The following is a 15,251-nucleotide window of genomic DNA, read 5'->3' as shown; positions in this document are numbered from 1 at the left end:
ACTTTAATTTTGGTCAATACAAAATTAATATTGCCGATAATTATAATTATTTATAGGTCATGTAATTCATTTTAGCTGAAAATTTTAAATATAATATTACAGTACATGGTTGTTATAGTATATAATACGAGAATGCTAGCCTGCGGTGCTTATGCTGCGGCATCGGTGCGGTTTAGTCCACGTATATTCCTGATCGGTCTCTGGATCGATCAGGGAACCTCCTGATCGGTCTACAGACCGATCAGGGAAACTCCTGATCGGTCAGGGAACCTCCTGACCGATCAGAAAATGATCTGATCGGTCTACAGACCGATCAGGAGGTTCCCTGATCGGTCACCAGACCGATCAAGAAGGCAACCGCACTAAAATCGCAAAAAATGCACCGCAGGAGAACATTTCTCGTATATAATATTATTAATATTGATCTTCGTGTTGAAATAATTTTGATCTTATGTTTATAATAACATAAAAAAACTAAGGGTATTTTTTTGGAAATAAAAATGTATTAAATCGGGATGAGATCTTATTTTGGTAATAAAAAAATAAAAAATAAAAAATAAAAAATATTTTGGAAATCAAAATGTATTAAATCTGGATGAGATAATGTTTCGATAATCAATGAAAAGGGTGTTCGTTTGACAACCCACTTTTAATTTTTGCTTTCAAATTTATCATGATCGTTCTTGCAATTTCATTGGCTAAACAATCATTTCTATTATTGTTTTATCTTCTATTTTGCAATATTTTTATTAAAAATTACTGACAAATATTTATTATTTTTTTAAAAAAATTATTTTCTTTTCTTTGGATTTTACCAAATGGAGAATTTAAGTTATTAAACATCATTTTGCCCAATTAGGCCCATTAGTATTATAAAGCCCAGCCCACTTCGTCCCATTCGCCTATTTAAGGAGGGATCGCCCTAGGATTCCACTCTTAAGATGTCATGTGCTTCCCCCTCCCGCTGCAGGGGCTCAGAATCGGAGGTTGCAAAGAATTATCTGCAGTCATGGTGAGTTCCATCTTTCCCGTCGCCTCGAGACGTTAATTTCGTTGCTAATCTAATGTTGATTTGATTTCTGCGCGCCGATCGTTTCAATCAGGTGAAGTACTCGAGAGATCCTTCCAACCCTACCAAGTGTAAGTTTCACTTTTCTGCGATGGGTTCTTCGCGTCAAGTTTTGATTCTGAGTTGGTTTTGTCCTCGAGTTTATCTATTTAATGGTTGTTAAGCGGAGATTTGAACCATGGATTTTTCTGTTTTCTTTGAGGAGAAATCTAGCTCCTAAGAATTATTTTTTGCCATGACATGAAGGGGATTTAGCTTGTTATTGAGATCTAACTCGAACTTATTTTTGTTGGGTGTTTGCAGCTGCCAAGGCCATGGGTCATGACTTGAGGGTTCACTTCAAGGTACGTTACAAGCATTTGTTGGTTTATTCTAGGTTCTAAAAAATCTCTTCGACAATGCATCTGCATTTCCAGTTCTAATAATTTGATGATTGAATGAATAATTGCAACCCCGATATTAGAAAAAAAAATTTCTGCAGGCAATAATGCGTCAAAAATTAAGGGTGATGAGAAATCAAGTTCCAATCATTAGGAAATATTTAGACTCTAGGCAATATTTGTTTCCTTCGAGAAACTTAAAATTCTCCTTGCATAAGTGATATTGGATGATAAAGTTGTAATTAAGCATGTATTTTGATTCACGAAGAAGCTTGTCTTCTTTTGGTATCTAATTGAATTGAATTCATATATAAACACAGACGTACACATTTTGAATTGGTATTTCAACTAGAATTCCTTTAATTGGCTGTTTTTATGATAATTAATGACTATTTGGAAATGAATTAATCGCCATATCAATTAATTTTACTGTTGTAACTAGTGTTGGAAGAAAACTGTATATTCTAATGCTTGCTTTGCTGTAGAATAGTTTTAATTAAACTCAAAGCATCCTTAGATATATGTCTGCCAAAAGATAATGCTTATATTTTGGCATAATATACCTAATAGAAATTAGAGAAATTTGTAAATTATCCATTAGTTTCACATATCTAAGTAGTTGATCACAGACGTTTTTCTCAATTCAATTCTATGAGTTTACCTTTGATGCATTTCTTTTCTGATTGACTTTTAATGATTTTGTTCCTAAATGTTGTGATCTTTATCAAATCTTCTTTTTTTTTTTTTTTCCTTTTTTTATAATGAAATGGTACTCTCAATATTAAGTAGGATTCATCTTTGTTACGGAATTTGTGTAGTTCATTGTATGTGGTTGACAGGAATACATGTTATTTTGATTATGTCAACAGAACACTCAAGAAACTGCCCATGCAGTGAGAAAGCTACCTTTATCCAAGGCAAAACGATATCTCCAGGATGTAATTGCCCACAAGCAGGCTATTCCCTTCCGGAGGTTTTGCAGAGGGGTGGGTCGAACTGCTCAGGCCAAAAACAGGCACCCGAATGGGCAGGGTCGGTGGCCTGTGAAATCTGCTAGATTCATTTTGGATCTGCTTAAAAATGCTGAAAGCAATGCTGAAGTATGCTCATAGGCAGCCACCTTCCATTTTCAGCGCTCTGCTTATATTTCTAACTTTTGTTTCTTTCATGCAGGTGAAGGGCTTGGATGTTGATGTACTTTACATCTCACACATTCAGGTGAACCAAGCCCAGAAACAAAGGCGCAGGACGTATCGGGCTCATGGAAGGATCAATCGTAAGTTCTTTCATTGATTCAAATTCAATACATTTCTCTTTAGAATCTAATCAACTGCAATACTTTGGATTGCAGCTTACATGTCCTCTCCATGCCACATTGAACTCATATTGTCTGAGAAGGAAGAAGCTGTGAAGAAAGAGGTAATTTTCTTCCTTCACCAGTCGACTTAAGTCGGATATATGTTTCATACCTCTTCTGCTGATAGCTGCTTATGCCAAAGTATTTAATTAAAATTATTTTTTTTTCGATTTTTTTTTAGTTCGAACAGTATGAAAATCTGAGCCGACTTAGTTGTATTGCTTATCACCTGGATTGTTCTTCTGTTTGTTAATTCTTGACAAATCTCTATCCTCATTTCACTTTTCAGTTTTCTGCACGCTGTTTTAGAAGAAAAAAAAGCAAGCAAAGTTTTTTAACTACTATTATTTTGCCATCCTCTTTCTGTTTTGTCGATTTCTTACTGTATATTTTACTGCTGCAGCCTGAGGCCCAGCTAGCTACCACCAAGCCAAGAAAAGCTTGAGCAGCTACAAGTGAGGCAAATCTTCTCAGAAATTTGTTTCTTTTTTCAAGTTCTTGTTACCTAAATTCTTAATGAGTTGCTTGTTGTGGCTAATGAGAGAATTTTGTTGGATTTGGATTGCCCTTGCCCATTGTTTCAGTTTCCCTCTGTTTTGGGTACTAATTCAAGATGAAATTGTGTAGGCTGTAAGCTTGCTGAGTTAAGTTGGTAGTTTTATATTGTTGAAGTTTATTTGCTAAAGTAATTAATATGAATTAAATTGTTGGAATAGTTGTTCAAGTTTGGTTCCTTTGTTTTTTTTTTTAATGTAAGTTTGAGTTTAGTTCGGGTAAATGGTATTGAATTTTCATTTTGTTAATTATTTAAAAAGTTTATATTATTAAGTTGTTTAATTAGTGAGTTTAACTTTAAGAACATATTTGTTATTTATCATATTGATAAATTTGTTATATATATATATATTTTGAATGAATATTAATAAATTTTTATGATCATTAATCTGTTATTATAATTTAATATAATTAATTTCATGGTGCCATGTTAGATTTTATCAAATAATGTGTCAATGTTCATTAATTTATGATCTTATTAAAAAATAAAAAATGATAATCATAGTTAATCTCATTGATTATTTCTGAAATGATCAGTTTAATTTCATAGAAAATTTTTATCAGTTATTAGGATAAATCGGAAAGCGTATGTGATAGTTAATTCAGAAGTTTAACATTCCTTGATTATATTCCTCATTTAGATGAAATTTTTTTATAAATATGATTTATGATTTCATTAATCATGGATTGAAGGGTGCTAAAAATAATTTAAATTAAATTAAAATTGAATGTTCAAAATAATCACAAAGTTGTTAAAATATTATAATAATTAATTTTTTTTTATAAATAATAAATATAATTTATGATAACATAAGGTGAACGATGTTGTTCTTGCATAACTATCTAATAAAATATCATTTCTGAATAATAAAATATTATATTTGAATACATGTCAAGGACCTTAATTTAAATTTTAAACATTACTTGTCATGTATGATATAATGAGTGTCTAGCCTTTATCATTTAAATAGTTCCTCTATATTTGAATGCTCGAAACATATATGTCGGCATCTCTGTACAATCATTGTCAAATCCTGCTCTTTAAAATCCATAATATATAGGGAACAAATGCTCATATACCCCTTGCTTTGAACCATAAAATATGCAACTCCAATCTTTTTTATATTCCTGCCGATATCGTATAAGTAGTCTATATCTCTGCGCTAGCATCTATAGCGTAATGCCATGTCGAAGTTGTGAATACGCGTCTTCCGCATTATACTCGCAAGGTTTCATAGTGCATAGCCGCTCTGAAATAGGTATGCATTTATGCCACTCCAGCGTATCCCTAAAAATATAATAAGATATCTTTTGATTTTAATAAATAATGTATTTTTAATAATTAGAGGGCCTTTTAATTGTTTAACGTAGACTCTTTTAGCATTACTTGGGCTGGGCAAGCCCAAGAAAAGTCGAACGCATTTCTATCACATTCGTCTCTCCAATTTTACCCCTCATTTCATTCATACAAATCTCATAGTTCCTTAAAAGCCGAGGGTATTTTAGTATTTTAGTAAGGTTCGCTCCGACTAACCCTTCTTCCGACGTCGTCTCGGGTTGCCGTCGCTTCCGCTTCTCGTTGACGTCAATGGCGAAGCGTCGGATTCCTTTGCTCAACCGTGTTCTGGTGGCGAAGGCCGTCCCTCCCTCCGAGGCACGCGCCGTTCTCCTTCTCCCGGAGAAGATAACTAAGGTGATCGTAGTTTAACCTTGATTTTAATCGACATTTGATTTGGATGGTAAACTCTTGCTTGCGATTTGGCAACGCTGTGCGGTTGTTTGTGCCTTTTGTTCCTGATTCATTGTGTCAATGCTCCGTAGCTTGTGTTCACCTTGTCTATGCCACTTGAAGAACTTATCTCATCCTCTTTTCTTAGAATTTATTTGATATTTTTCTTAACTATTAATTTAGTCTGTGCTTTCATCTACAGTGTGATTATGGAGTAGTAGTAGGCACTGAGGTATGTGATAAAAATGGAAATCTTAATCCTGTGAAGAATGACTACTCTCTTCTTCTGTCAGAGGATCATGGGTGGACTGAGCTGAAGCTGAGGGACAAAAGGTACGATATTTCTGTGACTTAGTTTCCAAAGTAAAGTAGAACAAATGTGAAGGTGTCTAAATGTTGGTAAAGTAGTTTTTGCATGTCAGTCAAGTTTAAAATTTGTAATGCTACCATACCACTACATGATCAAACCTGCGTCTCAATTGAGGTATAGTGTAAGTAGGGCTTGATGAGGGTCTTAGTAGTTATTTTGAACAATTAAATGCCTTCATGCAGCTAAGATGTTTAACTAGATTTCACAGAATAAATAGACCATTCGAGCATCTACTTAATGAGTGAAGAAAAAATGTACAGTAAAATATCTACTACTTTATGAATAGGTGCCTTGCTATTTTTTCCCCTTCCAATCATGCAGTTTTCCTTGGGGCAGTAGATACTAGGAATGAAACTAAAACTAATGATAGAAGGAAGCGTGACAACAACATTAGAGTTAATTTGATGCAAGATGGTTTATTTTATTTTCCATGAGGAAATGAAATATCCTGAAAGGAATTGTTATAGCATGCTAGTGACTGTACCCTGTAGATAACTAATAGTAATTGCCCATCTATGAAGTCAATATAAAGAATAAGGATTTTTCAAACAAAACAAGTTTAGTGAAAGCATTATAAGAATCATACAGACCTCAGAATATAGTTGAAATAAGAATTTATTTTGATTCCTCCAACATAATGGGAGGAGAATTATTCAGCTCATTTCAAAATATTCATTTGTTGTTTCTTCTTATGTTGTTGTGGTAGATGGCCCAATTGCTACAATTTCCTTAATACACAGAATATATCTTTTCACATAAGTTTCCATTGTGCTGGTAATATTAACAGTCAGCATGACTACCCTTAAATGGCTTCTACACGTATGGCCTTGGTAATCAATACTTTGAACACCTGCTACTTTGTAGAATTAGCCACTGCCAACCTGGGGGTCTTGTGGTAAGAAGCATTGCAAGGTGCTCACTTGAAGATTGACCTATCACCTTGGTTGGATTGTGGCCATCTTGGGCTAAAATCAATTTCCAATCCACCTTAAGAGAAAAGTGTTTACCTTAGGCAAACTGAATCAAGCTTCAACTGGTGTCAATCAAACTGATGTGGACGCCTTTGTTGGACGCCACTATAATCGGAAGCAAATTATTAGTTTGGAATAAATCTGCTACTACCTAATTTGACAATTTGGAATAAATTTGCTACTACCTAATTAGCTACTGAATAAATCTACTGCCTATTTGGTTGCTATCCAAATTTTGTTACTGCCCAAATTTGCTACTGTTATAAGTAGAAATAAATAAAGGACATTTATTTATTTGATTCCTTGTTTCCTTTAGGAATTGTCTTTTCCTTTTTCTCCTTGAATAGTCCATGTAATTAACTCCTTATAAAAGGAGTGTTATTATCAATGAAGAGGAGAAGAAAAATTGAGTAATTGGGACTTTGTCTAGGACAAGTCTTCCCTCCTCCCTTTTCCCTTTTCGTGTTGCATGACCAAGTACAGATCTGGATCTCGACCTGTGACTCGATCCTATACTCGGGACCATATCAACTTGGTATTAGAGCCGATCATGGGTGACACAGATCCAATCGCATCCAAACTCGATGACTTCATGGAGAAATTGACCTCGCATCGAAACTTTATGGAGCAAATCACCTCCCGCCAGCAAAGACTAGTGGAGCAGATTGTCGAGATTTCCTATACTGTTCAAGATGCTAGACGGCGACTTTTGCCCACTGCAGACAACCCTACCAGCGCAGAGTATGACCCTTCTAGAGACTCGGGGGTCAGACCTGAACTACCAACTAGTGGCACCATGGCTCCGCGATACTCAAAGATGGAGTTCCTCAACTATTCTGGAGAAGGGGATTCGCTGAGCTGGGTTAAAAGGTGCGAAAAATTCTTTACCAACCAAAGGACCACAAAGGCTGACAAGGTTGGCCTTGCTGCCTTCCACTTGGTGGGGGAAGCCAACTTTGGTTTGATCAGGTAGAGCAAGAAGAGCCAGAGATGACTTGGAAGCAGTTCAGAGACCACTGTCATATCTGCTTTGGACCGCCTCTAAGCAACAACCCTTTGGGAGAGCTAGCAAATCTGGAGGAAAAAGGTTTTGGAGTTAAGGCTACCAGCCCCAATTTCAATCTCACCTCGATCGGACGTTAGTCCTCCGACCACAACATCAAGTTGACTTATTCACTCAGGGCTAGTTGAAGATCTTCGTATCGACGGGAAACAACTGGAGTCATTTCTTGAGGATTACGATGACTTGTTTCAAGAACCTACAGGCCTCCCTCCACCTCGAAAATGTGATCACCGTATAACGCTCTTGCCAGGATCCCCCCCGTGGTGGTCCGCCCTTACTGCTATCCGCAGCTGCAGAAGGATGAGATCGAGTGCAATGCACTCAGATGCTCATCCAGGGTATCATCCGCTCTAGTATGTCGCCTTTTTCGTCATCAGTTCTTCTGGTAAAAAAATAGGATGGCTCATGGCATTTCTGTATCGATTATCGTGAGCTCAACAACCGTATGGTTAAGGACAAGTTTCCCATTCCAATAGTGGAGGAATTACTTGACGAGCTCCATGGGGCGCAGTACTTCACCAAACTAGACTTGCACTCCGGATACCACTAGATTCTGATGGACCCGAGGGATATTGAGAAGACAACCTTCCGTACCCACCATGGACACTTTGAGTTTCTGGTCATGCCGTTCGGCCTCACCAACGCCCCGTCAATCTTTCAAGCATTAATGAATGAAATCTTCTAGCCATAGCTCCATGGGGGATACTCACTTAGGACATTGTCGGCTTGTCTTTGAATTGTTAAAGGCTAACCTTTTATTTCTAAAAAAAATCCAAGTGTTTCTTTGGTCAGTCCCAAGTATCCTACATGGGTCATGTTATCCATTCCCGAGGGGTCGAGGTGGATCGCAACAAAATCCAGGTGATTGAGGAGTGACCCAGACCTCAAACTTGCAAAGCTCTCAGGGGATTTCTCAAACTAATAGGCTACTACCGCAAATTCATCCAGGCTTACGGGCAAATCACAACCCCTCTCACGAGTCTTCTTAGGAAGAATGCATTCCAATGGTCCGAAGAGGCTGAAGAGACATTTGGGCAATTAAGGAAGTCTCTATCACAAGCACTAGTGCTTAGTTTGCCTAATTTTTCCGAAGAATTTGTAGTGGAGTGTGACGCTTTAGGGAGTGGATTTGGAGCAGTTCTTCAACAACTAGGGCACCCCATTGCTTTTTTCAGTCGAAAAATAGCAGAGCATCATCTCAAATTAATAGCATATGAACGAGAACTCATTGGTTTGGCCAAAGCCGTTATCCCTTGGAGGCCGTACTTGTGGGGTCACCACTTTCTGATACGAACAGACCATTATAGTTTGAAGTACTTGTTGGAGTAGCGCATCACCACATCACCCCAACAACATTGGATTAGCAAGTTGATGGGGTTCGACTTCCGGGTGGAATTTAAGGCGGGCCATTTGAATCGGGTCGCAGACGCCCTCTCCCGCTGTCATGAGGAGGAACTTATTATAATGACTCTTTCTATTCCTTGTGCAGAGATCTTTGATAAGATACGAAGCGAAGTGAACTCTAATTCTGAGCTGTTCGGGTTACTACGTCGAGTTCAAAGTGGAGAGGAGGGGCCCGAGTGGGAAACTCGGGATGGTTTAATCTTCTACAAGGGTCGGGTTTTCCTTCCCGGCAAATCTCCGTTGCTTCCCACAGTGGTCGCAGTTTTTCATGAGGCGGGGCATGAGGGGATACAGAAGACATCACACCGTCTTCGTGCCGACTTCTATTGGCCAGGTATGAAGTGGGATATCTTGACCTTTGTGCGACAATGTGTTACTTGTCAGCGTAACAAATGGCAGAACTTGCAATCAGCATGTCTACTTCAACCTTACCTCAGATGTGTGAAGGCCAAGCTTTACTTGTTCCCAGACAATTCTGCGCAGCCGTCTTAACAGAGGGACACGGGAGTACTTAGTGCATTGGGCAGGTTTCTCCATTGAAGATGCTACTTGGGAACCGGCCGGGAAGTTCCTCTCCATCTACCCAACCTTCGAGCTTGAGGACAAGCTCAACATCGAGGAGGGGAGTGATGATGTGGACGCCTTTGTTGGACGCCACTATAATCGGAAGCAAATTACTAGTTTGGAATAAATCTGCTACTACCTAATTTGTCAATTTGGAATCTGCTACTACCTAATTAGCTATTGAATAAATCTACTGCCCATCTGGTTGCTGTCCAAATTCTGCTACTATCCAAATTTGCTACCGTTATAAGTAGAAATAAATAAAGGACATTTATTTATTTGATTTCTTGTTTCCTGTAGGGATTGTCTTTTCCTTTTTCTCCTTGAATAGTCCATGTAATTAACTCTTTATAAAAGGAGTGTTATTATCAATGAAGAGGAGAAGAAAAATTAAGTAATTGGGACTCTGTCTAGGACGAGTCTTCCCTTCTCCTTTTCCCCCTTTTGTGTTGCATGACTAAGTACGGATCCGGATCTCGACCTGTGACTCAATCCTATACTCGGGACCATATCACAAACTCAGCACTACTTATATTCATTTGGCTATCATTGCCAAATTGAGGTCCAATACAACTTAATATAATTGTCAGATTTAATTTGTTTCAACATAAAAGAAGCACTTGGTTATATTGCTAATCACTATCATCCTAGTTCTTTTAATCTTTTTTGTCTTTGCTTTCTTAAGAGTCAATCCTTCCTCCAAAATATGCATGTTTTCAAGGACATGTTTTTTTCCCTAATATATTATCATCAAATTTTCTGTTACCTAGTATGGGTTGCTGGGAGCACATTCATGGTTTTTGTAATGTAGGTTAGAATATAATTCTGGTTTTCGCATTCAAATTTCAGGAGCAACTGCATTGGTTTTCCTACCTTGAGCGAAACTGTACGCAGTAGTACTTTAAAGCATGGAGAGCGCTTGTACTCAGAAGGCTCTAATATAAATAGCAGCTCAATTCAACTGAAGTCATATACACGTGGGCCCATTTCTCTGAAACCTGTCCTCTGGAGTCGATATTTATCTTCTAAGGCTGGAGCAAATTCAGGTGATAAGGAAGACGATCTAGAAGATGGGTTTTCCGATCTGGAGGTACCACTGGAATCTGTTGATTCTGTGGATGGTTCATGCAAAGAAGATGATGAAGAGCTCATTTCCGAAGGGGAGTTATCTGAAGAATATGATGAATCTGCAGTTAGTTCACTCGACTTGGTAGATGTTGAAGCAAGTGAAGGTGGGGCAAAAAAGGAGCGGTTAAGGCTCTCACATTCTCCAATTTTCCAGATAATAATGGACACTCCAAGGAATTCTTTAACGAGAACACTTGATAAGTATGTTGAGGAAGGGAAATCTCTTGGGAGAGATGAGATATCTCTTGCTGTGTATAATCTGAGGAAGCGACGTGTTTACCCAATGGCACTGCAGGTGATTGTATCTAATACTTACATAAAATTATGATGTTTTTAAAATTGATTTTAACCTCTGGTGTATTAATTGACCGACAAAGTGGACTAGGGCTTTCCCTTTTGAGTTGTCGGATTGTATGGCCAAAGCATACAAACGACTTCTTTCTTAGATTTTGATCGGGGCTTGCAATTTTCAGTTTTTATAATATTTAGTTCTTTTTGTAAGTTCTATTCATCCTGGTACTGCATCATTATATACTATCCCAAGCAGGTGCACCCTGTTGTTTATACTATTGTCTAATTTAAATGCATTGAACATGCTTGAGCAAAAAGCAAATTGCCCGCTGTGCCAGGACCGAATGCGGTCTGTATTGTGTTAAATGTTAATCCATTAAAAGCATTGAAGTCGTAGTAGGGACGCAGCTTGTCTTCACTTTGAGGACCATTACATTTTGCACAATCAAAGTCTGCTGAATCAAATTATCCTCCATTTTCTATAATGACTTTTTAAAAAACTGGAACTTGCATAAGCAGTTGGAACAACAAAAATGTGTGTTTTTCAATGGTAGTTCGACATTTATAGTTATTTAGACATTGGTTTTGTATATGTAATGAAATGAATGAAAATGCTTATGTATATCTTTGCTTAATTCACATTCGTTTATCATGCTTTTACCTATATGTTCCTTTTCGAGTTTTTTTTTTGTCTAAAATTCTTGACTTTTTTTTATTGACATTTTCAGTTTGTTGAATGGCTAGAAGCTAGTAAGAAAATTGAATTCGTCGAGAGGGACTACGCTTCTCATTTGGATTTGATTGCAAAGGTTAATGGTCTACAAAAGGCTGAAAAGTACATCGATAAAATCCCAGAATGTTTCAGGAATGAGGTGGTTTACGGAGCTTTGTTGGCTAATTATGTTGCTGCTGTTAATGTCAAGAAAGCAGAAGAAGTGTTTGACAAAATCAGAGATCTCCATCTTCCAATCACAGCTTTTGCTTGTAACCAGTTGTTGCTGCTCTACAAACGGGTAGCCCGGAAAAAGATTGCTGATGTACTCTTTATGATGGAAAAGGAAAATATAAAACCTACGCTCTTCACTTATAAGATACTAGTCGATGTTAAAGGCACATTCTGTGACATATCGGGTATTGAGCAAATTATGGAGCTGATGAAATCTGAAAGTGTGGAACCTGATTTGATGATCAAGTCCTCGGTTGCAAAAGCTTACGTATTAGCTGGTTTGAAGGAAAAAGCAGAAGCAGCATTGAAAGAGATTGAAAGTGATGGCATCCAGGAGAATCGCTACATTTGCAAAGTTCTTCTCCCTCTGTATGCTGCCTTGGGCAAAGCAGACGATGTTGCTAGAATATGGAAAGTGTGCGATACAAAACCTTATCTGGGTGAGTGCATAGCTGCAATAGTGGCTTGGGGTAAGCTTGGGCAAATCGAAAAGGCGGAGGAAGTCTTCGAGAAGATGGTCGAGACTTGGAATTTTTCTTCCAAGTACTACGGCGCCATGTTAAAGGTTTATGCAAACCACAAGCTGTTGGCCAAAGGAAAGGAACTGGTTAATCGGATGTCTGAAAGCAGATACCGAAATGGTCCTTTCAATTGGAATGCACTTGTGAACTTTTACGTCGAATCAGGGGAGGTGCAGAAAGCGGACTTGGTATTGCACGAGGCTTTTCACCAAAGCAAGATTAGACCTCTCTATGGCTCTTTTATAACCGTAATGAATCAATATGCTAAAAGGGGCGATATCCATAATGCCGAAAAGATTTTCCACATGCTGAAGCAGTTCGGCTATGCCAGTAGAGTCAAGCAATACCAGTCTCTGCTCCAGACCTATGTGAATGCAAAGACACCTGCCTATGGCTTCTTGGAACGCATGAAAGCGGACAACATGTTCCCTAACAAGGCTATGTCCGCACAACTGATGGCTAACGATGCATTGAGGAAGAGTCTGATCTTGAAGTTGCTTGATTGAAGGTCGTTCACAATCGAGTTTTCGGTAAATTGCTGCTACTGCAATATATCATTTTCTTCCGCATGTGCATTGCATGTCGAATTGATCTCGGCAGTACTATATGTAGTTTATGCATATCAAATTGCATAACAAGGCCTGTTTTGCTCTCTTAAGAGAACTTTAGCTGAATCTTGTAGTATTTGTTTAAATCCATGAAAATAGAAGACAATTGTGTTTGTTCTTCATTTTTGTTCGATGCATTTGTTCTATTGAAGTAGGTATTTACACAATTGATTGATACCTTGTATTAATATATTAAAAATTAAAAATTTTAAAATATCAATTGTAATATCAATTAAAGTTGAGGGGAGGTTGACACAATAATAAAGTTACTTGAAGGTTACGAGTTTAAGTATTGAAAACAATTAATTACGAATAAGATTACTTATAATAAATCTAATATATCTTTTTAATTAAGAATAAGATTGTGTATAATAAATCTAATTTAATATGATTTTTTTTTTTTTGAGATTTTATATTGACGAGATCTTTCTAAATGAGATGGACTTTTATATTCTATTCCACCTTGGAGATATAATTTTCTAAAGGGCATGAGCAACTTCGACCAATGCCTCCCAGGCTAGCGCAGATGCTTCAAACAGCGATGGTATTATCATAGATAAATCTGGGTTGATTTTTAACAGGTGTGAAAATCCCGACTGGTTACCTCATTTCCTTGCATGCACTATTATTATTGTGCAAACCCCTCATGATTTATTCGTCTATATTTAGCAAGGGAGCTGATGATACTAGAATGAGCGTTATCATCTATAGGCTAGCAACTTCGACCAAGCTACACCATCAAAATTGCTCCAAGGTGGAATACCGATATAGATGTCGTTTATGAAAAAATAATGCACACTTTTTTTTTTTATAAATATAAATATTATTTATTAAATTTAGTAACACTATTAAAAAATCATGATTTTGGGACAAAAATTTTCCATCCCTAATTTGCAACAAATTTAGCAATGAAAAATAAATCGTCACTAATTTGTAACAAAATTAGTAACGAAATACGTTCCAATTAATATTTGTAACAAAATTTGTAACGAAATTAGTAACAAATAATATGTTGTCGAAAATTAGTTGCCAATTAATGACGAAATTCGATCTTCATGGTAAAATTTACAACAAATTCCATATTTGTTGTAAATTTTACAACGAAAATGATATTCATTGCAAAGTATGCAATGAATTCTGAATTTGTCACAACAACTTGAGTTTATATGGAATTGATCTAGCCAATCTGCAACGAATCCAAGGTTTCATCGCTAAATCTGTGATGAATCCATGGATTCATTGCAAATTCATAATAAATAAATAAATAAATGTGTGAAACCACAAATGCACCTAAAGAGCTTAGAATGATATGAAACTATTTTCTATATATTTGTCCAGTTCTTCTAATTATATCCATGCCTTCAAACATTAATTTGACAAAATATTTTTTTCATACCTAAGTCAATTAGATGAACTTTAATCGACTTATGACCTAGTAAAAATAATAAAGAGTTATTGATTGAACATTTTAGAGTCATTTTGATATTAAAAAATTATTGAACTCAAGATATTTGGTTAAATTGATATTTGAGGACATGTATATAATTAGGAGAATTAGACGAACACATAGGAACTATTTTCATGTCATTCTGAGCTTTTTAGATCCATCATCTGATTTCAAAGATATTTTTTTTAGTTTAAAATATTAACTATTCTACGATGAATTTGTTTATTTGTTGTTGTTTTGGTGAAAAATTCATAGATTCGTCACAAATTTACAGATTGGTAAAAAAAATAAAAATAAAAATAAATGTGTCAGAAATGACAGATGAACCTAGAGAGCTCATAATAATTATATTCATGTCTTAAATATTAATTTGATCAAATATATTGAAATTAGTGATTTTTTAATACAAATATATAAAAAAAATCTAATTCATATTAAAAAAATCACTGCTCTCAATATATTTGGTTAAATTAATGTTTAAGGGCATTTATATAATCAGGAGATTTATACGAACACATAGAAACTGATTTCATATTATTCCGAGCTCTTTAGGTCCATCTACCATTTTAGACACATTTTTTTTATTTTTATTAATAATCTACAATGAATTCATGGATTTATCGCCAATTCTGCTTCGAATTTGGTAATGAAAATATTTTCATCGTAAAAGCCCTAAAAACTCTCAACTTGACCAATTCCCCCTAGCCCTATCCTTTTTTCCCCCTCGGCGACGACGATTCCTCTTAGTGACAATCTCCGGCTAGTCAGCTCCCTCTCTCTCCCCTTACCCTTTTCTCTCCTCTCCGTCTAGCAATCGGGCTTGGCTGGCTGCGACTGACCACGACTAG

At 36.6% G+C, this 15,251-nt stretch overlaps 2 protein-coding genes across 3 annotated transcripts; both read left to right on the top strand.

Moving 5' to 3' along the window:
* Positions 1 to 932: 932 nt before the first annotated feature.
* LOC122052096 (60S ribosomal protein L17-1-like) lies at positions 933 to 3,530 on the top strand. 2 transcript variants are annotated; one of them, XM_042613494.1, is made up of 7 exons: positions 933 to 1,012; positions 1,104 to 1,140; positions 1,373 to 1,413; positions 2,319 to 2,549; positions 2,623 to 2,725; positions 2,801 to 2,868; positions 3,210 to 3,530. In XM_042613494.1, the coding sequence occupies exons 1-7, from the start codon at positions 947 to 949 to the stop codon at positions 3,249 to 3,251; spliced, it is 588 nt and encodes a 195-aa protein (XP_042469428.1). In that variant the 5' UTR covers positions 933 to 946; the 3' UTR covers positions 3,252 to 3,530. The 2 variants fall into 2 exon arrangements, with proteins under 2 accessions (XP_042469428.1, XP_042469429.1); XM_042613495.1 differs by lacking the exon at positions 1,104 to 1,140 and having other exon boundaries at positions 939 to 1,012.
* Positions 3,531 to 4,869: 1,339 nt separating this feature from the next.
* LOC122052095 (pentatricopeptide repeat-containing protein At1g80270, mitochondrial-like) lies at positions 4,870 to 13,078 on the top strand. Its single transcript, XM_042613493.1, has 4 exons — positions 4,870 to 5,054; positions 5,293 to 5,423; positions 10,312 to 10,885; positions 11,610 to 13,078. The coding sequence occupies exons 1-4, from the start codon at positions 4,950 to 4,952 to the stop codon at positions 12,852 to 12,854; spliced, it is 2,055 nt and encodes a 684-aa protein (XP_042469427.1). The 5' UTR covers positions 4,870 to 4,949; the 3' UTR covers positions 12,855 to 13,078.
* The last annotated feature ends 2,173 nt before the right edge of the window (positions 13,079 to 15,251 follow it).

Source organism: Zingiber officinale, chromosome 3A, assembly GCF_018446385.1.
Source record: "Zingiber officinale cultivar Zhangliang chromosome 3A, Zo_v1.1, whole genome shotgun sequence".
In the NCBI taxonomy this organism is placed as follows: domain Eukaryota; kingdom Viridiplantae; phylum Streptophyta; class Magnoliopsida; order Zingiberales; family Zingiberaceae; genus Zingiber; species Zingiber officinale.
Note: the sequence above shows the minus strand (reverse complement) of the source record. Positions and strands in the feature narration are given on the sequence as shown.